Source organism: Melanotaenia boesemani, chromosome 20 (assembly GCF_017639745.1).
Source record: "Melanotaenia boesemani isolate fMelBoe1 chromosome 20, fMelBoe1.pri, whole genome shotgun sequence".
NCBI classification, from domain to species: Eukaryota; Metazoa; Chordata; class Actinopteri; order Atheriniformes; family Melanotaeniidae; genus Melanotaenia; species Melanotaenia boesemani.
This window is the reverse complement of record NC_055701.1, coordinates 2,015,482-2,042,119: the sequence shown is the minus strand read 5'-3', so window position 1 is coordinate 2,042,119 and position 26,638 is coordinate 2,015,482. Positions and strand designations below refer to the sequence as shown.

The following is a 26,638-nucleotide window of genomic DNA, read 5'->3' as shown; positions in this document are numbered from 1 at the left end:
TCTTCAGTTTTGCACAATGTTTCCCAAACGGCCTTAACCCTTTAAGCTCCAAGAATTTTCTTTCTTTTTTTTTCATGAAAACTGCCTGTAGCAGCTGGAGCTTTAATCCCAGTCAGCATCAGACATGATGTTTCCAGCCTCAGCTGTCAGACTGGGAGGTAAAATGATGTAAAATGAATGTATGAATAGATGTAGCAGCATAAAGGTCGACCAGAAGAAGAAAGCAGAATTTATTACTAACAGAACTTTGTAGAAATAACACACAGATCAACAGTGACCAAACCTTTTCTCATCTCATCGTTCTCTCAAGTCTTGGCTTTCAGGAGAAAAAATATTGTTATTGAAACAAACACACAACAGAAACTATTTCCATGTTTCCACTTTTTCCTCATTTCCAGTTATTCCTGCTACTATTTACCTGCTATCCTCACTAAACCAACTCCAGCTCAGCTGCTTTGTGGCGCCACCGTGCATCAGAAACGTCTTCTTGGCTTTATTCCAGCCATAGAGGAGCATTATTTTTCTTCTTTTCACACACACATAGAACTTTCTGCTCACTGGTTGATCTTTGGCTGCTCCTGATTGGACGTTACCGTCAATCTAAGCTCTCTGATTGGTGGAAAGTCTGACAGGAAGTGGCTTCATCATCATGTCCAGGTCTAAATAGAGGTCTCTTAGCAACATAGTAGTGATGGTGATGTTTTTATGGTGAAATGTGATAAATAATGCTGTTATCATGGATCATTGTGGATTTACCAGATAGAGTCTCTGAATAAAACTACATTTAGTGGCTGGATTGTAAACCTCCTGGACGGGATAGAAATGTCTGGAAAACCTCCGTAGATCAGCTAAAGGGTAAAATATCCATCACATTTACCCCACAGAGATACACACCACCGCTCCTGAGACGCTGGTGATGATGGAAGAGATGGAGCTCAATGCGAATTAGTGGAGTTTTAAGGGTTAAGGAAAACTGTGTTAAAGTGTGTGTTCTTTTATGTTTCCTCTAGTGCAGGTGTGTTAGCAGCGTTTCTCCACCTCAGAGCCCCGTTATCACCGTCTGAGGCCGACATGTGTCCGGTTCTCCTGCTGCTTTCTGTGTGTGCAGACGCCGCCACCTCTCCCTGCTTTTATCCTGCATGCTGCAAGGAAAACAGTGTGGCACACACTTAGTGACATTTACCTCCACTATTCCACACGAGGGAGGGGCGTCGCAATAACAATCAGCATGCATTTAATTTAAAAGAAAAAATCTCCCCCTCAGAGTCACCCAGGCGGGTGGGGGGGTATAGCTTTCTGTGTGTGTGTGTGTGTGTGTGTGTGTTAGAAGCTATAACAGTTGTGCCTGCAGACTTCCGCAGTGAAACATTAATGCTAATCAAAAGAGCTGAGAAAGCAGCGGTGGTCTGTAAAAACAGATTTTCTCTTGTCTTTTTATTTCTGGAGGGATTCTCTCTTTTCCTTCCCCCTCCTTCCTTCCTCGGAGGGATTTATCCCAGGAAAAAAATAACATTTCTGGGACTTGAATCTGACCCTGAATTTAAGGGAGGCATATATTTTTCTCCTCAGCTGTGGGATAAATAATGAAAGTTAAGTTGTGGTAATTGATTTCTCCTCAGTCCACTCAACTGAATAATCTGCAAGGGAAACAAGCGCTAAGCTATTCATTAGAAGATTTGCCAACATGCAACTAATTCCAAGCTTACTCTCCAAACATCATGGAAAGAATACAAACTCACAGTTCAAGCGTCTTTAATCTGGAATCCTTTTGTGTTTTTGAGGGTTGGAAAATAAAATACTTCACTTGAAGCTCGGTCTAAGAAAAAACTGAATATTGAGTCTGATGGACGGGACACAAATACTGAAGAGGGTTTTAATTTTATTTCATAGAGCAGAGAGTTGTTTTCATTATGGACACCAACTGTGCATTTTGATGTATTTTTAACCTTAAACTACAGCTGAGACACAACATTCCCGAATAAAACAGTCACACGGTTTGTTGGGTTGTGGTTTAGTCCAGTTTCTGTCAGTAGGCAGCTAAAAGAAATTCAGCTGGTTTTGTTAGAAAGTGGTTTTGAGGGACTCGTCCAGCCAGGCTGGACTGTTGTAGAGCTCCGTATGTAGAGGTTAGCCAAGCAGAATGCAGAGCACATCTCAGCTGGTCTGGCTTCACTTCAGCGGCTTCCTGTTGGTTTTACAGTCTGTTTTCTTCTTTTAACGTATCCATCCTTGAACCATATTTTTCTGACCTTTCAGCCTCACGCCGTCAGGACTCGGCTGACCAGCAGCTCCTGGAGGTTCCTGAGACGAGGCTGAGACTTAGAGGGGTCGGCGTTGGCAAAGCCTTCAAGCAGGAAACAGGCGTCCTCGCTGCCTCTTCTTAAAAACACGGATTTTCTTTGACTTTTATCAGCAGCTGAGGTGATGCTTTTAATTTGTTTAAGGTTTTATGTTTTTGTTCATTTTGTAATTTCTAGACTGATGATGTTTTGGCCTGTGTTTTGTGTATTCATATTGTTCAGCAGTGTTGCGTTTAAAGTGCTCTAATTGGATTGGATCATATAAGAAGGAAACCCTGCATTTCATGTGCACTGATTAAAATCATGATTCAAACCCCAAATTGCAGACGATTATGTTAAAGTTCTGCATTCTGGACACAAAGTGGGCTCTGCAGAGACTTCGCTGCCCTCGGGACTTGTAAGACCACAGTCTAGCCTTTCACTGGCCTGGATCCACAATCTTCTGCTCCTGGCAAAGTCTGGTGATCCCTTCAGACTACCGAACTGTTCCCATCCATCTTTTTTTGGACTTGGTTCATTTAGCGGCTTCATTATCTGTGTTTAGGAGCCAAACAAAGCAGATGAGCTGCTTTCTGCACACACACACACCTCAGCGGTGATGCTGCACAGAAAAAAGTTCATGTGTGAGACGTCAGAGATAAATATGTAATTATGTTGATTTGTTCCTTTCACCGCTGTCTGTTGTACGGTTCTCTGCGTAGCTCCATCAGCTCCTGCACGACACCAAAAATAAAAAGCCGCTAAGGATGCAGTAAATGTGTCCTACTCTGATCCTTATGGACACGCATGTTGTGTCTACAGTGGTGTATTTTCGTAAACATGTGTGACACATTCATTAAATATTCTGTCTTCATTGAGATATGGTTCTAAACGTGACCAGAATAATCCCAGACAGAAACAGAAATCAAGGAATCACAATGTGCTGCAGCTTCCGGACTGTGAGGTGTCGTTTTTCTGCCATGTTGTGGGTAATTTACACAAATGAAACGCAGATAAATTCACAGCTTCCCTTAAGTCCACTATGAGAATCTGTAGAAATGTACGTCTGCACCGTTCAGGGAGGATTTCGAACGGCCTGATTGGGTTATTTTACAGATCAGATCCTGTGAGCTGACATGGTGGCACTATTGAGAATAAAAGGGATATTTCAGCTTTCAGAATCCATAAAAAACTGTGACTGAAATCATGAAAAATTCCTCAAGTTCAGACACTTCCAAACGAGACTCTGCTACTATAAAACTCACTGGAGGAAAAGGAAATGAATCGATTGGACTGTTTAGTAAAACTAGTGTTTGTTCACAGACTGCATTGCCCTTCGAAGTAAATGCCTGTTGGTCAGATAAAACTCTGATTAGATTGGCTGTAATTCATCTGCTGCTCATTTCCACATTATTTTGTCTGCTCAGACACATCCCCAGATAGGTCGGGAACTGTAAAGAGAGATTAGATTGATAGACTGGATTTACTGGGTATCGTATTGATTCAAAAATCTGCAGCATCGCTCAGCCCGAGCAGTGAATATGAAAAGTACTGAAGCCAACGGGCTTGTTATTCAGACATAATCTTCTTTGTTATTTTTAGTTTTCTCTCAAGAAAACTGCAGTCTCAGATCTCTGACTTGTTTCTAAATGCACAGACTTTCCAGAAACAGACTAGACCTGGTTTCCTAGAAGCCCTGGATCTGGAAGTCCATACAGGCTGGCAGGGCTACACAAACAACTAACCTGTATAAGGACACAAAGACCTGCCTCGTAGGATGACATATGTCTGTCCCTGCTGACGTACATGTATCTGTTTCCTCCTGGCCAAACTGTCCTGTTGAAAGAGGTTTTTAAAGGAAAATTCCTGCATTTGCCAGTTAGTTCTTCCTTCATTCAGGAGCCAGTTCGATCGTCTCCATTACCTTTTTAATTGCAAGCCGACGCCTCACAGTTTGCACAGTGGAATAAACGGGAGTTAAAATCCCCCGCTGGCTCCAACCTAATATTGTTTACCACTCCTATGAAGATGTCTCCAACAGCAATACTGTTTTATCCACTTACAACATTTCAAAGCAGTGCAAAGGGCCCCACGGGTGCTTAAAAAAAGGTTTAAATAGTCTTCAGTGTGGCTTCTCGGGGGAATTGCCCCTCGCCTTAAAAGACCTAATTTAATAAATTTGCTCTTTAGGCGTTCGTCTTTTCGATTTGCATCGTCTTATTACAGATTCATTCGCATGCAGCCCTTTTGGTCTAAATATTGCCCCTCTTAGCTAATGCTTAACCATACATATTTTACTCTTTCAGGAAGACCACCTACATTAGTTTCATATGCAGCTGCGTTCATTAGCACCTCAGAGATAATACGGCGGCTGTATGCTTAATGTAAGCACTGCTAAGTCTCTAATTTTCCACAAATAATTCCCCTTGATCTCAAGTGAAATTTATGCAGGCAGGGGGTGGAGAGCAGTGCTTTAACATGACTGGTCCAAATAAAGTAAGCATGTACATAAAATGAATTATAAATGGCAAACTGTGTGTTTCAAGTTACTGGAGGGAGAATATTTCTAATGCTGCGAGTCTGTATGTGTGCAAAGCAATGGGACACCATGACAACAAAAAAGAAGCATTTCTGATGCCACAATGTGACAGAGAGATATCTGAGAATACTTTATATTTGTCTCCATCTGCCATATCCCAGCAGAGAATAAAGAAGACATTCAGATGTCGCTGAAGGGACCGGAGTGGGCAGGATCCAAGCGTTTCTCTTCGTTTGCCACCAAATGATGCAAGAACACTTCTGAGAGAGTTAAAGATGTCTGAACTCCTGCAGAAGGAGGCCCTGATCCCTTCAACTTAATGAATCCATCATCCACTGAAACAACGAGGATGTTACAGGTTTTACTTCATGTGTACGAACAAACAGATGTTTTAGGTCTGAAGACAAATCAGACCTCTTAAACAGAAATAACTTTCACTAATTCCACACTTCTCTTCCTCAAAATGTACTGCACCTACACCGTTTCAACAAAAAATGTAGTTCTTAAATTTATCTTTTTATTTTTGTTTTGTTTGGAGAGTTTCTCTGCAGACTGTCTAACCATCTCATATTCAGCCAAAAAGTCTTTTTAATCTGTTGTTTTTGGCAAGAGCAGAATGTGAGAGATTAATAATAATAATATTTTTAGAATATATGTCTTTTTTTTTTTACCTTACTTAGTAGCTGAATCTTAAAATTGGTTCATTTATATGTATGTTAGGTTAAATTCTCTCACTGAGACTGTTTGAGATCACATCGTATCGCTCTCAATTTTAGCTGTAAAATCTCGCAGAACCAGCTCACACAGATTTCCTGAAACAAGAAAAAACACCTCGACTTTAAAAGAAGTTGTGAAACACTCAGCTCAGTGAAAAACCCTCAAAACCAGCGTGTTGATGCTTCTGTTCAGTGTTGTTTCTTTCTCACTTTGAGAAAAAATACCCTGAAAGTGAAAATTAGCATGAACCCGGGCTTCGTCTTCCCATTAATCCTGATAAGAGTTCTCGTTGTATCTGAATGCTCGATGTCGGCGGGTATCGGTGCGTGCGTTCCACATGATTCAGCATCTGCATCGCAATCACTGCACGTCATCAGCAGTGTCAGGGATAACCGAGAATCTGAAACTACAGGAAGAGTGTGTGTGGATGAGTGTGGGACACGTTCCACATGTTGTAACAGCTGTGAATTATTTGCATTCACACTAACTTGAGCCGTGTGAACAGTTAACCTGCTCTTAGCCTCTCATTCAGAGTGAAGATGCTCAGATTGAGGCTGCTGGAACCAAATCATTTAAATTATGTATAAACAGACTCTTAAATCCCTGCATACTGAGTCAGAGTGTGTGTGTGTGTGTGTGTGTGTGTGTGTGTGTGTGTGTGTGTGTGTGTGTGTGTGTGTGTGTGTGTGTGTGTGTGTGTGTGTGTGTGTGTGTGTGTGTGTGATCCTCCCAGTATTTCCCTGCATCTGAGAGCGTGCAGCGATTCCTTTGTTTTAATAAAATGTGTAGTTTGCAGTCAGCTCTGACAGCTTCTACTGCTGATATTGATTCTTTCTGGAGCGCTGTAATGTCATTGCATGGTACAGTTATTTTATGAGCAGAGTTGCTGATGTTGCTTAGAAATACAGTTACACACATTTCTGTTAAAGCAATATTTCTCCCAGCAGATCTGATAGAGGTTAGACATCCAGCGTCTATTTCACAACGTAAATTAAATTGTTTCAGGTTCATGTCAAAAGTCATGTTTAATATATATATATATATATATATATATATATATATATTAAACATGAAAAGTGAACCTGTTTTCCCGAACACGAGCTCGTAAGTTGCAGAGGACCCGAGATTCCAGATTTAAAGATGGCTGCGCTCAGTTTATTGTTGTTGAATTTCTCTCTGATATGTTTTGTGTTCACTACGTTTCTGGTGTAAACAGCAGCGACTTGTTGTTGTTGCGTTGGGGTTGTGTGCGAGAAGTCGCACCAATATGTGGTTTATTAATTATTAATCACCTGAACTGGCTGCTGTTCTCATGGTGCACCGTTTTGATGATGATTGTGATTTTAAAGACTATCAAAACAAACTAGTTAGTTTCAGATTTCTTCAAGTTGGTGAGCAGAAACACCTACAACAGACAAGCAGCTCCACTCACTGGTGATGTAAAGATTCGTACCTGGAGCTGCTGCAGGATGCTGTCTATGGGCTGGACCTGGTGTTTGCTGCAGCTCTGCTGGTAGGCCAACATCACATCCGCCAGGGTGATGGAGCCATCAGCTGAAACAAGAAAACATTCATCATGCATCCTGACCAGACACCCAAACCACCTCTACTGGGTCCCTCTGGAATTTTGGGCAACAAAAGCAGTTTGGAAACTGGCCTACAATTAGCGAAGCCTGCCATGTCCAGAACTCGGGCCAGCTCTTAAGAAGGTTGAAAAGTTTACCAAGCCAGAATTTTTTATTGTTTAAGTGTCAGAGAAATCCTGAGCAACTTTTTCACAGTTTATTACCGCAAAGGTTCAGAACGAAGGATGTAGTGACAACTTATGCTTCAAAGTTTCTCTCTTACATCAAACATAAACCTGCTGCATCATCATGAAGTTAAACAGTACCTGCTCGCTCTGTTTCCCTGTGCTCTGCAAAGCCGGACACTATCTGTTCATCAGGGGGGAACGACACATGTTTTCCTCCTTTGTTTTTCTTCTTCCGGCCTTTGTTGGGTTTTTCTCCACTGTCCTCGTTCTGCTCATTGCTGTCACTACAGCGAGTCATTTCTTCCACCAACAGGAATTTGATGTAAAAAGGTCAGTTCAGCTCCTCTGTGGAATCATGGCCACAGATCCTGAAGTTCTGCTGATGTGAAGCAGGAGTGTGTGCAATGAACAGACTCCACTCCACTCTGTTGCATCTGACACTAAAGACACAATATTTTATTCATGAGCTGTGTACCAGGTTGCAGGTGAGACCCAATATGTTTGTATCAAATGGCATGTTCACATCAGGTAAGGCTGTGCACATTTACATACCCATATATATTCAACATTTACAACCAGTCAGGAGTGCACAAGCAAGAGAAGGAGTGGATTAGGTGAAGGAAAGTTTTGTTTTTTATTACGTTCACCACACATCTTGATTCTTTCAAGGGAAGAAAACAGCAACAATTCTTCAAAATGTGTTTTCATGCCCTCAAAGCCCCAGTATATACAGGAATTTACCGTCTGTGTAACTAACTCATGTACCATCCTTATACCGAATTTCTTCACGCTTAATCCAGTGCATGGCAGTAGTAGGGCACACCTGCTATCAGGTGAGAGGCAGGTACACCTGGATAGGAAGGCACAGAGATTCTCAGAACCTGAAAGAGAACCACAGCAAATATATATATATATATTTCATTTATAAAAATAAAATCTGGATTAAAAAAAAAGACTAAAGTGAAATAAAAAATTAATACATAAAGAAATAACAATTAATGAATAAAGATAAATGATAAACATGAGTGAATAAAAGCAAATATGTAAACAAGATAAATTAGATAAGCAGATAAACATAAAATAAACAAAGGCCAGAAGAATATATATATATATATATATATATATATATATATATATATATATATATATATATATATTCTAACTAAACTATTTTTTTTGTTTCATGATTTAATGATCAAATAAATTTCCAATAAATGAATATTATGTTATGAGGACGACACTGACTGCAGAAGACAGATTAGCTGGCTTTGATATTTTTTTTTTTTTTTTTTTCGGCGGAGTATCAGATTTCCTACTTGCCCTGAATGCAGCTGTACGCTCTGACGGCTGCGCAGCCTGATCGACCAATAGAACAGCAAAGTCTCGTGACGCAACTTCCTGACTTGTAGTTTTGCGGGAACTTCGGTCCACAAACATTCTAGCCGGCATTCAAGTACAAAACAACAAAGTAACGGTGAGAATTGGATTTTACTTTTATACAGAAATATGTGTTAACGAAAAAAGCAGCAATTACCCAGAATTGTTTGTTGTTACGCAGCATGATACAGCAGCTGGTGTGGTTTATCGACGCAGACGAAGCAGCACAGTTAGCATGATAGCTAACAAAACGGAATAATGGAATCATCATAAATCCAACCCAGAAACTAGTTTTAGCTTTAGGTACTCTGTATTCAAACAGGTTATATTTTTATTACCGATAGTCTGGTAGCTATTTTCACCCCAAGCCGTTGATTCAAGTTAATTAAATCTGTTATAAAAAACTTAAAAGCAGCAGGTATTAGCTGGTGCTGTTAGCTCGTTTCGATAGCTAAATAATTAGTTTCCCCCTTGCTTTTCATATTTTAACTCCCTTATCTTTGGTGTTCTACATAATCCAGAAACGATTGATAAGTGAAAACAAAAATAACTTGATGTTAAATAAATGCGTCATGACCTAAAGCTGAACCATCTTCAGGTTCCGCTTTAGAACCAGTTTGATTTTCTTCCACAAGGAAACGTCAGGACTTCACTACCAACGACGTTTCAGGTAGATGTGAAAATGTTTGTCGGCATTTTATGTCGGGACGCTTCATTTGCATCAGTCACTTTGGTTGTTTATTATTTAAATGAACTTCTCCAGCTTGGTATTTACATTTTATGACTGGTCGTTAATAAGTTTATTAAACTAGTGACTTAAAAAAATAATTTTGGTTTGGTGTCTTATTTCTCCCCCTTTATCATACCAGTAGGTGTGGTATCATACATTGTTGGAAAGCCTAAACAGTCACCTTTACAACGAGGTAGATCTTGTAAGGATCGTCCTTCCGTGGAATGAGGAACACAGCTTAACATGTGGGTAGTGCCCCCAAAAATGTGCTAAGACCCAAAGATCCAACGAGTTGCTCATAATGAAAGAATTTTAATATCTTTACAAATAAATGGTAAATGGGCTGTATTTACAGAGCCGCATTTAAACTTTCAAACAGCTCTTCTTATAAACCATGAAGTGATTTTAATCATAATTCGTGCGGATGTGTAATGATTTGGACTCGTCCTGCAGTCTGTGCACATGCCAGTTTTTCCTCCACCATCAGGTTTCAATAGTGTTGATACTGCGTGGTGGGCGTGGCCTCCTCTGGGGGGAGCTGACCAATCAAAGCAGCTCTGGCTTTTCTTGGACAGGTCAACCTCCAGGAAATTTTCAGCTGCAGCCTTCAGTCTGATTAATGTTGTGGGAGCTTTTTTTCCAGTAAAGATGAATCATCACTGACAGGAGTGACAGGACTCTGTGGTTTTCCAGATGCCTCCTAAAGCCAAAGCGGCAGGGAGGGGCAGAGCTCCTGCCAAGAGGAAGCTGGCGGAGGAGTTTCCACCTGGAGAAGTCCTGACAGACACCGGAAAGAAGTCCTGGAAGTTGGGCGCTCCGATCGGCCAGGGGGGCTTTGGACTCATTTACCTGGGTAAGAGCACCCGACCTGAGACGTTCCCTTCATCATTCATCACGTTTCACACTCCTCCTGTTTTCTCACCAGCTGATCAGAATTCAGAAAAACCTGTTGGTGCTGATGCCCCGTATGTCATCAAAGTGGTAAGACAAGCATGTTGTTTACATTTTATGCTTCACATGAACACATTCAGTTAAACTTCCTTCCTGTGAATACCAGCAGGACTGGACTGTCACACCATGTTTATTCTGCTTTTTCTTTTGGTTTAAAATAACTTTTTATTTGTTTTTCATTAAGAGAACTACAGAAAATATCCAGCATTTCTATATTTCTGTATGAGCTTTCACATTGTTCTCAGACCGATGATCTGGTTGCGACTGATGTACATTCAGATTTAAACACACTCAGATCAGATCTTCTCTGACCAGATTATCCTGTCAGTTTGGATGCAGACTGAAGGAAACCTTTTACTGACCTGAGCTGACTTTACTCTGTTCTACGGCGCTGTACTCTACACGTTTTGGGACAAATGAACTCTGTAAAATCAGTCCCGCTTTTCATTTCTGCAGCGACTGTAACAAAGCAGCTGTGAGCGCAGCGCCGAAGCTCCTGACTGGTTTCCTGCAGGCTGGTGGATCAGTGCAGCGTCAGCAGTGATGTGGACTCTGCATCAGTCTGTCCTGGTGAAGAAGGAGCTGAGCTGCAGGGAGAGGCTCTGGATTTACCGGTCGATCTACGGTCCTACCTTCCCCAGCTAATCACCTGCTGTGGGAAGTGACCAGAAGAACGAGATTGTGAATACAAGCGACTGAAATGAGTTGCCTCTACAGAGTGTCTGGACTCTCTCTTAGAGATGGGGGGAGAAGGTCGGCCATCCAGGAGGAGATCGGAGTAGAACTGCTGCTCCTCCACAGCCAGAGGAGCCAGATGAGGTGGCTAAGGCATTTGTCTGGGAGCCTTCTGGATGCCTTGTTGGTGAGGTGTTCCGATCATGTCCAGCCAGGAGGAGGACTTGGGAAAGACCAGGACAGGCTGGAAGGACTGTTTCTCAGGTTCCCTCCCTAAGAGCTGGAAGAAGTGGCCTAGGAGAGGGAAGGCTGGGCCAGTCTACTGAAGCTGCTGCCCCCACACCCAACCAACCCTGAGTGTATGGAAGAAGATGAGACGTTGGATGTTAGCTGAGGTTCTCCGACACAAAGCTGACCCATCGTAAATTATAAATGTGATTTTAAAAAAGTCTGTAACACGTTTATTAAAGTTCAGGCTACCGAACATGGATGGGCCTGATCAGCTGACAGAGCAGATAACCGAGATCTGATCTGAGGTCAGAAAGCCGAGCTGGCCACGCGACCAGATCAGGTCTTTATTTCCGCCTCCGAGACTGATTGATTAGAAGGAATGCATCAGGTTGCATACTTCCACTTTCTTTAAGGAAAGGCTCATCTGGTAACGGGACATGTGGGTATAAAACTAAATGTTCTGGTTTCTCCTGCAAGGTTAAACATCCAGTTGACTTTTCAGCCGTGAGAGAAGACACTAACACAAACCCTCATCCACTGTCGTTCTGTCCACAGGAGCCCAGCGACAACGGACCGCTGTTCTCTGAGCTGCATTTTTACATGAGGGCTGCCAAACCTGATCTGAGTGAGTCCCATTATCATTCCCCATATCTCCTCACCAAAGTCAGCGCAGCGATCAGAACACAGCAGGAGAGGGAAGAAAGACAACTTTCTTAATTAAAAAGACAGTGTTGTAGCAGAGGCTCAGGGGGGCCCTGAAGGGGGAGGGAAGCTTCTGGTGCCACCTCCGCTGGCCCCGGGGCCGCAGCTTTGCATTTAATATAATAACAATCCAAATGTCAATCTCCCCTGACAATTAACTGTCATATTACTAAGGAACCAACCATTCATGGTTTATTCATGGAGTCTCACGTTGTTGGTAAATATTTGTCCCAGCAGAAGATTAGCTGGCGGCCATGCTGGCCAACCGCTCTCCAACTCACACAAACACACACACACACACACACACACACACACACACACAAATGTGCATTGATCGGTGTGTATACAGGAACCAAACTGCTTTACATGCTGCAGATTTCAGAAACTCACTCTTCACCAGAGGTGGGTGGAGTAGCCAAAATCTATACTCATGGAAGATTAGCCTTGCTTCAGATAACATTACTCAAGTAAAAGTAAAAAGTAATCATCTGAAAAAATACTCAAGTACTCAGTGACTGTTTGTTTGTGACACCTGATTTAGTTTTAGAAATTATGTAAACAGGCAAAAAAAATATAAAATAATGTCCATATTCTAGTATTTCCAAATAATATAATTAGAAAGTAAATAATAATTCAATAACATCTTCTCAAAATAACAGATTAAGGCACAAAAACCACAAATTTACAAATCTCCTGTGTTACCTGCCAGGAGCCAAAGAGGGATTTCATGTGATATAATATTTGATACCAAAACCATATTGATCATCCATAATACGTGATAGCTGGTAGCTAATGCTAATTCATTCCTCCATCAAAAACATATAGTGGTCTGGTTAGCATGCGGTAGCTAATGCTAATTCACTCCTCCATAGAAAACATATAGAGTGTGTCTCAAACCGCGCACTTACGTGAGTGCACTGGAAGGTAGTGCGCACTAAGCACTACCTTCTGTAGTGACACTATCGTGGGTAAGTCCTGATCCAAATTGAGCACTAACGTTTTGCACTTACCGGTAGTGACGTACCAGCTTAGCAGCGCCGCTCTGTTAATATACCTTTTTTTTTTAATCCAAAATCACGTCAACATACGTGTTTGCATGTCATACTTTTATGCTAAAACAGCTTTTAAATAAGCAAAGATATCTTAACTGAATTAAAGTACTTTACATTATACATCTGTTTTCATTAGTGTTTACACTGATACCGTTCACGTCTGCAACAGGAAACCGATTCTACTAGAAATCATCATTTAAAATATGAAATGCAGTAATGAAGACGCTAAAACAGGGATGCAGAAAACATTTTATTTAAACTTTTAATTAAATCATTTCTCTCTTGCCGCCTCCTCTTCTCCACAGCAGCGTCCTAGCCCACAGGTGGTAAACGCCTCAGTGCCACTGATGGCTCGGTAGTTTGATGCCACAGTGACCTACGGTGAACACAGAATGGAAGTTTATATAAATGCAAACATGATTATGTACTTTATGGGTACTTTGTACATCACTTTAGATAAGCGTCTGCAATCAGCTACTGCTTCGTCAGCGGTACCATCGAAACGGGCGGGTTCTCTAAACCAGCGGTGTTTCCTAATCAGTTTTCAGATCAAGGACCATTTCGTTTACGCCAGAGACCCCGCAGTGCTTAATTTGGAGGTTCAGCAATCATGAATAAACATACGGAACCTATAGCATTAATCATTTTTAACACTTATAGCCCATCTAGATCCGCGAAATCGGGTATAAAACTGCTAACATTTACGTTGCTAACTCTACTGCAGCCTCCAACAAATGATCAGATCCATAACTGTCATCAGGGATAGAAGAGATACGAAGCATGCTGCAGTATATTTTAGAATTATAATCAAATATCTTCATACTTACAACAGTAGAAAACAGCCTCCGCCTGCTTCGGTACCGCTGAGTCGGTGGCTGCCAGCTCTGAAAAACTGGTTGAAAGTCCCTCCCCTTCCGCTACGTCAGCAAGATGGCGTCCGTTTAGTGCGTGTAGTGTCCATCGTTTCGCACTAGATTTTTGGCCGAGTTTAGGGTAGCATCCGGGTACTTTCAGTGCACTTAGTTTTTACTGAAATTTCTGTGTCAGCGCACTAAGCACTTAAATGTAGTGTCCGAAGTATAGAAGTGCGCGGTTTGGGACACACCCATAGTGGTCTGGTTAGCATGCGGTAGCTAATGCTAATTCACTCCTCCATAGAAAACATATAGTGGTCTGGTTAGCATGTGGTAGCTAACGCTAATTCATTCCTCCATCAAAAACATATAGTGGTCTGGTTAGCATGCGGTAGCTAATGCTAATTCACTCCTCCATAGAAAACATATAGTGGTCTGGTTAGCATGTGGTAGCTAACGCTAATTCATTCCTCCATAGAAAACATATAGTGGTCTGGTTAGCATGTGGTAGCTAACGTTAATTCATTCCTCCATAGAAAACATATAGTGGTCTGGTTAGCATGTGGTAGCTAACGCTAATTCATTCCTCCATAGAAAACATATAGTGGTCTGGTTAGCATGTGGTAGCTAACGCTAATTCATTCCTCCATAGAAAACATATAGTGGTCTGGTTAGCATGTGGTAGCTAACGTTAATTCATTCCTCCACAGAAAACATAGTGGTCTGGTTAGCATGTGGTAGCTAATGCTAATTCATTCCTCCATCAAAAACATATAGTGGTCTGGTTAGCATGTGGTAGCTAACGTTAATTCATTCCTCCACAGAAAACATAGTGGTCTGGTTAGCATGTGGTAGCTAATGCTAATTCATTCCTCCATCAAAAACATATAGTGGTCTGGTTAGCATGTGGTAGCTAACGTTAATTCATTCCTCCACAGAAAACATAGTGGTCTGGTTAGCATGTGGTAGCTAATGCTAATTCATTCCTCCATAGAAAACATATAGTGGTCTGGTTAGCATGTGGTAGCTAACGCTAATTCATTCCTCCATAGAAAACATATAGTGGTCTGGTTAGTTCATGCAGCATTTAAAGAAATCGTTCCAAACACGACATGAAAGACTCTTGTCAGACTGGGATTCTGTAACCGGCAAGACCAGCATCCACCTAACCTCCTAACCAATGGATTTTATGTAAAACTTGCTGCCAGGTTATTTTGGTTAACCGTAGAATATTTGTAGCTAAAATGTTGGTTAGCTTAGACAGAAACATGAGATGTTCATTTGTTTTTCTCGTTTTTATTTATTCTTTATGTTTTTAACTGAGTAGAAGTGAAGCATGTTTTGTAAACGAGACCAGGGGAGTTCATGCTCCTCAGTTTTAACATGAGAGACCATGTGTGTCTTCTCCTGCAGTCCAGGCCTGGATGAAGTCTCACAAGCTGAAACACCTGGGAGTTCCCCGGTACTGGGGCTCTGGGCTGCACGATAAAGGAGGCAAAAGGTAAGCTTGCCACAAATCTGCCTTCATTTTCTATCTTTAGTCTTTTTTCTGATTCAGCTTGGATCAACATGGGGTCGCGATGAAAAAGCTCGCTCTGATTGGCTGTTCAGTTCCATGAATAGAACGCTAACTTAACACATATTTCTTGGTCTCATTAATTTTATTTCTTTATAACCGTTTGCCTGCTGAAGGTTTTCACTCTTTCTTCAGACAGAACATCTGTTTGAGCATCAGTACCTTCCTCTTTCAGGTGTTTCAGCCCGTCGGCTGTATGGAGATCAGACTGTTACAAGATGCTGATTAGCGCAGTAAAAGAAGCTAAGCTAATGTTTGATTTGTTGTTTCATTAGCAGAGAAAACTGGCGATCAAAGCTGTTCTGAGCAATGTTGCCAGACCTTGCAAAATAAACAAGCAACCAGCTCAGTGAAAATAAGCCCAAAAGAAGGCACATGGCCTCCTGTTGTGAACAGCTGAGAAAGAATCAGGAGGGCTTTATAAAGGAAGCAAACCCAAATAAGCAACCACACCTAAGACAACAAACTTTACCGAAAGCCCAAAGTCGCTTATAACAAGCGGACATGGCAACACTGATCCTGAAAGGAAAATCATGATGTCAAATGAACATCCGTTAAGCTTAGCAGCTGTCTGCAGAATCACCTGTTGACTTGCACCTTAAATGAAGCAGCAGAGACGTCACATGGAGGCGAGTTGGCGTCTGTTTATCACATGACCTCTGGCTGTTTAATTCAGGTTCATTCAAACACGTGTTTCAGATAAACGTCCATTAGGGCCAGTAATCAAATTTTAATCTCGACTACGATCTGGGTTTTCAACGATCACAAAAATGAAAAGATCTGATGTTTTGCTCCTTCTCCGTTTCCTCATGTTCTGTTTTCAATTTCAAATCGAGCGCCACTGGCATCGCAGTGCTCTGCTTCAGACTCCTCCCACAGCTCCAACGGTTTGCTTTGATTCAGCGTGAGTTGCCAACACCTCAGATTAAAGCGGACTCGCGTGGCGGCTGCGTGCGTTAGGTTACGGCGTGACTGGAGTCATGACTAAATAACCCACCAGCTCCCAGAGACACAAAGAGACAAACGTTATAAACAAACAGAACTTTTTTTTCTCACCGAAGACCAGAGCTCAGTTAACAGTGAACAACCCGGGATGTAAGAAACTCATCACCACTTTGAACAAACGGCGTCTCTGCCATGTCGTCTCCATGCTAGTGGAGTGTCTCTCTCTGCCCTGGATGATGGGGGTGTTGTGAAGGACGTGGCTACAGTCCGATGTTTCGCCACCTCTACGGTCCTGAGGTCAAGCCGCACCACAGAGTCGTATATAAATCTCATGTTACATTTTATTAATGCAAATTTGAATGTGAAAACTAAATGTATCCAGACACATTTTTCCAGATCACACTGGGCAGAACATAGCTGCTGGTCTGAGACAAACTAGAGCTAGGAGAACCAACAGTTTGATGTCCCTGAAGATGCTTATTTTATACCGTTTCATTAGTTCTGGATTATTCTGCTGAACAAACTGTGATCCCAAACGTTATGCTTTTAAAGCTCGTAGAATTAGTCGCTTTTAGGGCTAAAACGCTTTGTGATGGGTTTACTCATCAGAAGAAACACAATCACCATCATGACTCGTTCAGTTTTCTGTCAGAATTGGGACTGGTCCAGTGGATCTTCTGGTCTCTTTCAGCATTTTGGTGAGTTTGATGTTTTCTCAGAGCTGAAGACGTCCTCCGTGTCCGACAGGTACCGCTTCATGGTCATTGACAGACTTGGCACAGACCTACAGAAGAAGTTCGAGGAATGTGGAAGGAGATTCTCCAGAAAACTGGTCCTACAGCTTGGTCTACGGCTGGTTAGTTACAGTTTCATGTTTATTGTGGTTTTGTTGTTTTTCCACTAAACCAGTGTTTCTCAATCCAGGTCCTCAGGACCCACTGCCCTGCATGTTTTATAAGTAACCCTCCTTTAACACACCAGAATTAAAGAATGGCTCGTTAACAGGCTGTAAAGAACTTGATGAGGAAGTTCATTAATTTGAATCAGGTGTGTTGGAGCAAGAACACCTAAGACATGCAGGGCAGTGGGTCCCGAGGACCTGGATTGAGAAACACTGCACTAAACTGTTAATGAATTTTAAACATTCAGAGAACCGGGTGAGCTCTGAGCAGCTGAGTGGTTCTGATCCCCAACGATGGAAATATTTAACCACAGCCTAACTAGGTTCCTTTTGTCTATTCAGACTGTGCACTGCCTGGCCAAAAAATGTTGCTACCGAAAGAAAAATGTCCTCACTTTGATATCTGGTTGGACCTCCTTTATCTCTCATTCCAGCAGCTTCTCTGTGTCATCGTCTCAATAAGCTTCTGCAATGTCACAACATTTATTTCCATCCAGAGTTGCTTTAATTTCTCTCTACGATCTGGTATTGATGATGGAGAGTCCGACCACTGAGCAAAGTCTTCTCCAGTACATCCCAGAGATCCTCCATGGGGTTCAGGTCTGGACTGTGGTGGGTGATCCATGTGTGAACATGTTGTCTCCTGTTCTCTGAACCACTCTTTCACAGTCTGAGCCCCATGAATCCCGCACTGAGCCATCAGAGAAGATGGAATAACCTGCTTATTCAGGATATTCAGGTACCAGCTGACCTCCTTCTTTGGACACATAATGTTGCTGAACCTAGACCTGAACGTAGACCTAAACCGAGACCTGAACCTAGACCTAACCAACTGCAGCAACCCCAGGTCATAGACTGCCCCCACAGGCTTGTACAGTAGCACTAGACATGATGCTGCATCCCTTCATCCTCCTCTCTTCTTACCCTGATTCTCCATCACTCTGGACCAGGGTAGATCTGGACTCATCAGACCACATGACCTTCTTCCATGGCTCCAGAGTCCAGTCTTTATGCTCCCTAGCAACCTGAAGCCTTTTCCTCTGGTTAGCCTCACTGGTTAGTGGTTTTCTTCTGGCTGTTCAGTCCCTTGAGTTCCTTCACATTGTTCATGTGGAAAAGTTCTAACTTTCACTATTAAACATGGTCCTGAGTTCTACTGCTGTTTTTCTTCCATCTGGTTCCACCAAACGTTGAAGTGATCAACAACCACCATCATTCAGGGTGACCACATTTCTTCCTGAAAGACGATGGTTCCCACCATCCTTCCAGTTTTAATGATGGTTGGACAGTTTTAACCCAGTTCCAGTAGTTTCTGCTTCTCCTGAGATGTTTTCTCTGCTTGATGATCTGACCCTTCTGGAACAGACTAACATCTCCTCCACGACCCCGATGTGTCTTTCCTCATGGCTGTTTAAGAAATGAGAAGCTGCTCATCGCATCAGTTGGGGTTAAATAACTTCCTGAAAGATGGTCACCCTGCAGGAATCATCCAGTTGGAGGCTCTGACCTGTTTGCTTAGTTAAATCCAGGTGGTCACGCTTCTTTTTTGGCCAGGCAGCGTATAAATCTGTTCCTTAGGAAACTTTAGTGTTTTGGCCACGGGTTGCATCTTGCAGCTGGTAAGCGAAGCTGTTCATATCTCAGCTGTACATCCTTATTAGATGTCATCTCACTGTGGTAATCTTCCATCTCATATAGAAACTATATTTCTATAGCAGGGGTCTCCAACGCCGGTCCTCGTGAGCTACTGTCCTGCAGGTTTTAGATGTCACCTACCCAGTTGTATCAGGGTAGAAACCAAAACCTGCAGGACAGTAGCTCACAAGGACCAGAGTTGGAGATCCCTGTTCTATAGAAACAAGGTACACTGAACAGAATCTGATATTTAAAAGATTAAATCGCAATAGTGGTCAGAAAATCGCAATTAGTTTTTTTTTCTTCATATCATTAAAGCCTAGTGATTTTGTTTTTTTTCCTACAGGGGTTAAAAATAAAAAAATAAAAATGAACATCATACTTGAGGTTAAACTGCTAATCACAGTGAGAATGGAGAAAGAGCCCTAAAGAGCTAAAAGTGGACAAACAGATCGTTAGAGGTTGATGTGGTGATTAATGAGTGTCACACAGATCTCAGAGGTGATTATTGATGAGGGCTGACCCTGAACCGGACTTCAGCATTCATGTCCGATCCAAAGTGTGTGTTTGTATCCAGCACTCTGACAACCTAAAGCCAAACGGTCCTCTTTCAGCTGGACATCCTGGAGTTCATCCATGAACACGAGTACGTGCACGCTGACATCAAGGCTTCGAACCTCATGTTGAGCCACAACGACCCAGACCAGGTCAGTCAGGGTTAAATCATCATATGTGAGTGCGTGTGTGTTTGCTGTAGTGCTGGCTGCAGATAATTGTGTTTTTAGTAGTAATGTACTCGTAGCGCTTCATTAGATTCAATTAGGCCTGCAGTGTGTGTGTGTGTGTGTGTGTATGGGGAGATTAGAAGCAGCAAAGAGCTTTTCTAGCAAACAAGGTGGGGGCGGCGGCACATATTTAATTTGGAGATTAATAATGTATCATTGGTGTTGTTATTAAAGAGCTTTTTATAAATGACAATTTAAAAATCAGCCCCTCAGGATTTCAGCAGGAGGCGGGGCTTCTGTTTGTTAAATGGTCTGCCTGGAGTTCAGGATTTATTCTGACTCGTTTCTGTCTGTAGAGAACTTCAGGTTGAATTTACTGTCTGCAGCACAACAGGTAAACTTTGTGTTTGAGTGGAGATGGTTCATCTGGTGTCCAGTCTGGTTTTAGGATCCTTGATGAGCTCCCTTATTTTCATTTTCATTCTCCATGGCAGCAGAAACAGGAATGGAGGGTGTACCTCCATCCCAACGCAGCATGAAAAACCTCCACCTTCTCTACAGTCCAGGACCCTGAATGAAGCCACTGCTGGTCTGAAATCTAAATGAAGTGTAGTTGTTGATGTGGTTCTGCTTTGTTGTAGGTTTACCTGGTGGATTATGGGTTGGCGTACAGGTACGCACCTGACGGAGTCCTCAAAGAGTACAAGGAAGACCCAAAGAAATGTCACGACGGCACCATCGAGTTCACGAGTATCGACGCCCACAAAGGAGTATGTAGGTATCGGAGCTGTCCTCTGATGAAGCCTTTCTCAAACTGGGTCCCACCCCCACAGGGGTCCCAAGAGGATGCCAGGAGGTCGCCAGATCACTGTAAAAAAAAAAGTCTATATTTATCAAATAAATTAAGGATTATTAGAGTTGTCAACATTAATGGGTTCATTTTTAAATGCATTAATTAAAACTGGGTTTAAAAATGGTTGAATCATTAAAAATTTAATTAATTAAATATCGATGGACTCCCACATTAGTAGCTAACACGAAGACCGTGGCCTTTTTATACAAAACTATACTATAAATGGTCTGTATTTATATAGCCCTTTTACCCAAAGCGCTTTACATCATACATCACATTCACACACTGATGGTGGACGCTGCCATGCAAGCCGCTAACCACGACCCATCAGGATGTATTTGGGGTTCGGTGTCTTGCTCAGAGACGACCACTCTACCCACTGAGCCACGCTTCTCCTGCTAAGCTGAACTAAAAAGAAAGACCTTGAGCCTGTTTTTAAAAGCATCATCAGTCTCTGCAGCCCTGAGGTTCTATTACAGGCTGTTCCACAGTCCAGGCCTGTAGTGGTGGAACGAGACTGCACCATAAGTCTTGGTTCTGACTTTGGGAACAACCATGAGGCTGGTACCAGAGGATCTCTGGGTCCGCAAGGGTTCATAATCTAAAAGTAGCATGGCATTACAGTAATCTAATCTCCTAGAAATAAAAAGCATCAGCACCTCGGTGCTGGCGGCAGAGAGAAAAGGGCGACTCTGGCGATAAAAATCCTGTCTTTGTGACATTTCTGTGTGGAATAAAATCAAGCCCAGAGTCTAAAACAGGGCTACTCAATTCGGTCCTACAAGGGCCGCAGTCCAGTAGGTATCCCTGCACCAACACACCTGAGTCAAATTAATGAGTCATTGTGTAGAACTTGATTGGCTGTTAGAGCCACCTAATTTGACTCAGGTGTGTTGGTGCAGGGATACATGGAAAACCTGCTGGATTGCGGCCCTCGTAGGACCGAATTGAGTAGCCCTGGTCTAAAAGGACACCCAGATTTCTCACAAAGAGAATATTTAAAGTTTTGTTATTTGGATAAAGGGCTGCACGGTGGTGTGGTGGTTAGCACCGCAGCCTCACAGCAAGAAGGTCGCCAGTTCAAGCCTCGGCTGGGGGGAGGTTTGAACTGTATGCATGGGTTCTCTCTGGGTTCTCCGGCATCCTCCCACCGTCCAAAGACATGCATGTTAGGTTAATTAGTTATTCTAAATTCTAAATGAATGGTTGGTATGTTGGCCCTGCGACAGACTGGTGACCTGTTAAGGGGGGGACCTTGCTTCTCACCTGCTAAAATGCTGGGATAGGCTCCAGCTTACCTGCGACCTGTAATGGACTAAGTGGTTAAGATAATGAATGAATAATTTGGAGAAAATGATCTCTCTCTTGTCTTCAGGACCGATAATTAAAACTTCATTTTTGTCCTGATTGAGCTGTAAGAAGTTCTCTGCCATCCATGGCAGAGTGTTAACTGGCTCCACGTCATCAGGAGACACAGCAATGTAAAGCTGCATATCATCAGCATAGCTGTGGAACTCAATGATGACTTCCCCAAGTGGCTAAAGGATTAAAAAGATTAAAAAGAATTGGGCCTAGAATCGATGCTTGTGGAACCCCAAATATTATTTTATGGGTCTTTGAGAAGCATGTATCCATATTTACATGAAACGGTTGCTCTGTGAGATAGCAACCAGTAAAACCACTTAAGAACAGTACCTGATATATTCTTATCTTGATTAGAAAAGCTGCTTTTGGACTTATAGGTGCCTTGTCATAGAATCCACTAAAATCAGTTTATCCTCCGCATCTATGAAGTCTGACAGGTTTCCAGCCGTAGAGTCAGAGGATGGCTGCAGGATGACCCATCTGAAATATCACACAGTTCACTGTTTAGTCAGTATGTTATCAAAATGTTTGGGAACCACTGCTCTAACGGTGGGATGTGGTCCGTAGCCATGGTCCACAGGGTCCGTGTTGTCTGATGATGCCGGTTTTTCCTGACGATGTGGTTGTCTGACTCCAGCTGCTTGCAGGCGGAGCGACCTGGAGATCCTGAGTTACTGCATGGTTCAGTGGCTGTGTGGTCGACTTCCCTGGGAGGACCGGCTGCAGGATCCCCAGTACGTCCGAGACTCCAAGATCAGGTGAGGAGCACACCTGAGTCACGTTGGAAAGAACAGATTCACATTCCTCTGATTGTATCAGAGAAAGAATTTACTGATTATTTTCTTCTCACAGGAGTCAAGAAAACATCTCAGAGTTTATGTCCAAGTGTTTCTCCTCTCAGGACAAACCAGGTGAGGAACACAGTGTTACTATGGAAACCGCTGAAAAAGTCAAAATAACCAAAAATCAATACATTGCATGACAGAAATATTAATATCACGATCAAATTATCAAATGTTTTAGTATCTGAAGCAACAACATTGCAGCGCTGGTTTAAACCAGTGTTTCTCAAGCAGCGGCTCATGTACCGTTTGGGGAACTTGGAGACTCTCCAGGGGGAATGTGAGAAGACAAAATAAAAAGGGGGAGAACTTGTTCCATCTTTCTGACTTCATAGATGTGACTTCAGTTTGCATGATGAGCTGAGTCAGTTTAGGTGGTCAGGATTACTACACATGTGGAAAAGTACACGTATGTACATTTAAAATAACTTCTAGACCTGGAAAAGCTCCTCTGATCATCATGTTAAATACTGGATTTTTCGCTTCCAGATACCTGGAACTAAATGTTTACTAGTTTTATAGATATGTTGTGATCTGGAAGCTGTGACGCGTAAACATGTAAATCAAACAAAAACTAAAATAAGTAAATAAATAAATAATAATAATAAACAAAACAACAAAAAACAAATGTATATTGATAAAGTACTGTATTTAGTTTATTGTGCCGTTATTTCGCTGGTCCGACCCACTGCAGACCAGATGGCTCTGAATGTGGAACCTGAACTCGAATTCCTGGTTTAGGAGGAACTGGGCAGAAACATGACTCCACAGTGTTGGAACAAGGAAGGTGTCCCATCAGCGGGATTATTTTAAATATTTTATATATTATTATTATATATTATATATATATATATTATTTTATGGGGATAAAATGATAAAATGAACCTGTATGTTTCCTTTTCCAACCTTCCCATTCTGTTTGTTCTCACTCCAGATGTTAGACAGCTGACTGCCAACCAGCATCTTTTCCTCTCTCAGCTGAATTAGGTCCTAGAAGGAGTTTTATAATCTTTTCCATAAGTTCCAGCATGTTTCCTGTAAACTCTGCAGAAACATGTAGATGTGTGCAGGTATTTCTGTTAGAAATGTAAATTAAAAGGTAACTTCAGTTCAACTGTTAGTCATTAGAATAATTCTGCTGAATGAAAATCCTCCAAGAGTTCTGATTGCCCACAACACAGGTTGTGTTATGATAAAAATTCTTCTGTGTTGTTTGCATCAATATTTCTACAGAGGAGATGCAGAGGTTCATGGAGGAAGTGAGATCTCTGGGCTACAAAGACAAGCCAGCGTACGAGAAGCTGCGCTCCATCCTCCAGGACGGGCTGAAGGCCATCAAGGCCAAAGATGACGGCAGGCTGCAGTTTCCAGCCACCAACGGAGCGGGTTCACCTCCTGTTCAGGTCAGCTCATAGACAAGCTCAGATGTTCCGGTTCCAGCTGGTTCTGGTTCAAGCTGGTTCTGGTTCCAGCTGGTTCCAGTTCCGGTTCCGTCTGTGGATGTGGAAGAGATTCCCTCCGTCTTGCTGGACATGATGCTTCCAGTGGAAGGTTACGGGCCTCGACGCTGGTTATTGTATGCAATTGTCCGTCCAATCTGTTCACCACAGCAGTGAACAGATTACTACCTCATGGCCGTCATGAGGTAGTAATTGGGCTCAGGAAGGAGGATGGAGGGACTGAGGCCACGGTTCAGATGGAAAGCTGTTTTCTGATGCTCCGCTAACCGGTTTTCCTCTGTTTCTGCAGAAGAGCACCAAGAGGAAGAAAGCAGCAGACAAAGCGGAGGACAGCGAGACGGATTTAAGTCCCGTCAAGAAGAGACGAGTGCCTAAGAATAAAGGTGGGGCTTCCTCTGATGGTGTTGCAGTTTGTCCTCCCTGCTGACCCTGTTTAACTGGGCTGGAATTCCCTCTGCAGAGGTCAACGGGAAGAAAAGTCCCAAAGCCGCCGCTGGACGCAGGAAGACCCCCATCACTGGAGCAAAGGCAGACCCCACATCCAGACTGGTGGAGATGGGCACCCAGACGTCGCCCGGACTCGCCCAGAGAGGCAGAAAGAGAACCAGAACATGAACATCCTCCTCCACCTTCCTCCATCCGTAACAACTTCCTCCCCCCAAGCACAGAAACATTTTTACTTCCACCTTCCTCCATCCTCCTCCATCCTACTCCACACTCCATCCTAAACAACTTTCATCCTTCTTTCTCCTCCACCTTCCTCCATCCTCCTCCATCCGTAACAACTTCCTCCACCCAGCACAGAAACATTTTTTACTTCCACCCTCCTCCAACCTCCTCCATTCTACTCCATCCTTCTCCATCCTACTCCACACTCTACCCTAAACAACTTTCATCCTTCTTTCTCCTCCACCTTCCTCCATCCTCCTCCATCCTTAACAACTTCCTCCACCCAGCACAGAAACATTTTTTACTTCCACCCTCCTCCAACCTCCTCCATTCTACTCCATCCTTCTCCATCCTACTCCACACTCTACCCTAAACAACTTTCATCCTTCTTTCTCCTCCACCTTCCTCCATCCTCCTCCATCCTTAACAACTTCCTCCCCTCAGCACAGAAACATTTTTTACTTCCACCCTCCTCCATCCTGCTTCCTAACCAATCACTGAAGTTTTAGGTGTTAATCTGCGCTCATGGTGATGTGTGTGTGTTGCGTGAGGACAGAGCTGCAGAAATAAAGATTAAAGTCAATGTTTGAAGGTCAGACTGAGGAGACAGTTTTTATTTGAACAGCAGGTGGATCAGGAATCTTTTTCCAGAGCTGGTTCTGCTCTTTGAGCCCCGGCTGGTGGATCTGGTCTGGTTCTTGTTCTGTAGATGTCTTCCAGAGGATGTAAAAATAATAATAAGTGTTTGGGTTCTCCAGGTTTTTCAAATAGGTGTACATGTAGACGCTCCAGGGGGAAAATGAGCGGTGGACGGATCGATCCGAATATTGACACCAGTGTTTGTATCGATCATAGAGGAATAACATGGATACTCCAGTTCCTCTCCTCTATGCAGCTTTTCATCATGACCTGCTGTTTGTATAGTTTCTCTCCATCACATGTAGCTCCTCCCTCCCTCCTCTTGCAATGTTAAACTGTCACGTGACTCACCTGCGCAGGTAAACGAACAAGTGAACAGGCAGGTGAATCCCTCTGATTAACACATTGAATTTTAAAAGCCCTATTAAAAAGAATCGGCTAGTTTGTTCTGAAGATGTCTGTCAGTGTTATATTTTTGTTGTGTGCTGATTTCTGGGCACAGTGAACAACGAATCCGCCCATGCAGACCTACAGCCAGCGAGGACGGTTTCAGACCCCCGGGCTGGGGGCTGCTTGGCTGAAAAAGTTTGAGCAGCACTGATCGTAGCACTGAGGCCGGTTTCTGACCCGTCCATCCCGACAGCTCTGTGGTTCGTCCCAATTCCATCCGATTCAAACTGGTCCACCTGCAGTGGGACCTGGTTCGGTGTGCACCAGCTAAAGAGGGAACACAAAAACAGCTCAGAGAGCACGATGTGACTTTTCCACAGAGAAAAGACCAAAAACTTGTTGCAGCATCTTTAAATGTGTTGAAGTAGACGAACAACGGACGAAAACTGGGAATTACAGGAATGAAGGCTTTAAAGAAATGGAGACAAGATGGTCTCCGGATGGTGTCCAGAGTCAGACCGATGGTGCAGTATGAATGTCCAAGAGCAGACGGCATGTCCAGGATTTGTGGACAGAATGGACCAATGCGGCCCAGAAGATCTGCCAGATTCAGATTCACTGGGTTCTGAACTGAAATGGTTTCTGTTCACCGCTACGTAGAAAGATGGAGGATGGATGGATGTTTAGTTGTAGTTGTCTGCACTTAATCTGATTCAGCAGCAGGTTTTCCTTCCAGCTCTGGAGCCTTTTACAGCAGCTTTACATTAAAAATCCAAAT

At 42.8% G+C, this 26,638-nt stretch overlaps 2 protein-coding genes across 2 annotated transcripts in view; one reads left to right on the top strand and one right to left on the bottom strand.

The window, feature by feature from the left end:
* Positions 1 to 7,586, bottom strand: part of si:dkey-288a3.2 (protein phosphatase 1 regulatory subunit 37) — a 69,369-nt gene extending 61,783 nt beyond the window's left edge. Inside the window, exons 1-2 of the mRNA XM_041971164.1 lie at positions 7,427 to 7,586; positions 6,989 to 7,089 (exon numbers count right to left, since the gene is read on the bottom strand). Of these exons, the coding sequence (XP_041827098.1) occupies positions 6,989 to 7,089; positions 7,427 to 7,586 (261 nt within the window). The remainder of the gene's footprint in view (positions 1 to 6,988; positions 7,090 to 7,426) is intronic.
* Positions 7,587 to 8,669: 1,083 nt separating this feature from the next.
* Positions 8,670 to 25,427, top strand: vrk1 (VRK serine/threonine kinase 1). Its single transcript, XM_041972843.1, has 14 exons — positions 8,670 to 8,762; positions 10,089 to 10,248; positions 10,321 to 10,376; positions 11,808 to 11,877; positions 15,274 to 15,361; positions 17,129 to 17,237; positions 19,532 to 19,624; positions 20,284 to 20,416; positions 22,498 to 22,618; positions 22,713 to 22,771; positions 23,936 to 24,105; positions 24,452 to 24,545; positions 24,623 to 24,824; positions 25,276 to 25,427. Exons 2-13 carry the CDS (start codon positions 10,089 to 10,091, stop codon positions 24,775 to 24,777), a joined length of 1,308 nt encoding a protein of 435 aa, XP_041828777.1. The 5' UTR covers positions 8,670 to 8,762; the 3' UTR covers positions 24,778 to 24,824; positions 25,276 to 25,427.
* Positions 25,428 to 26,638: the final 1,211 nt, after the last annotated feature.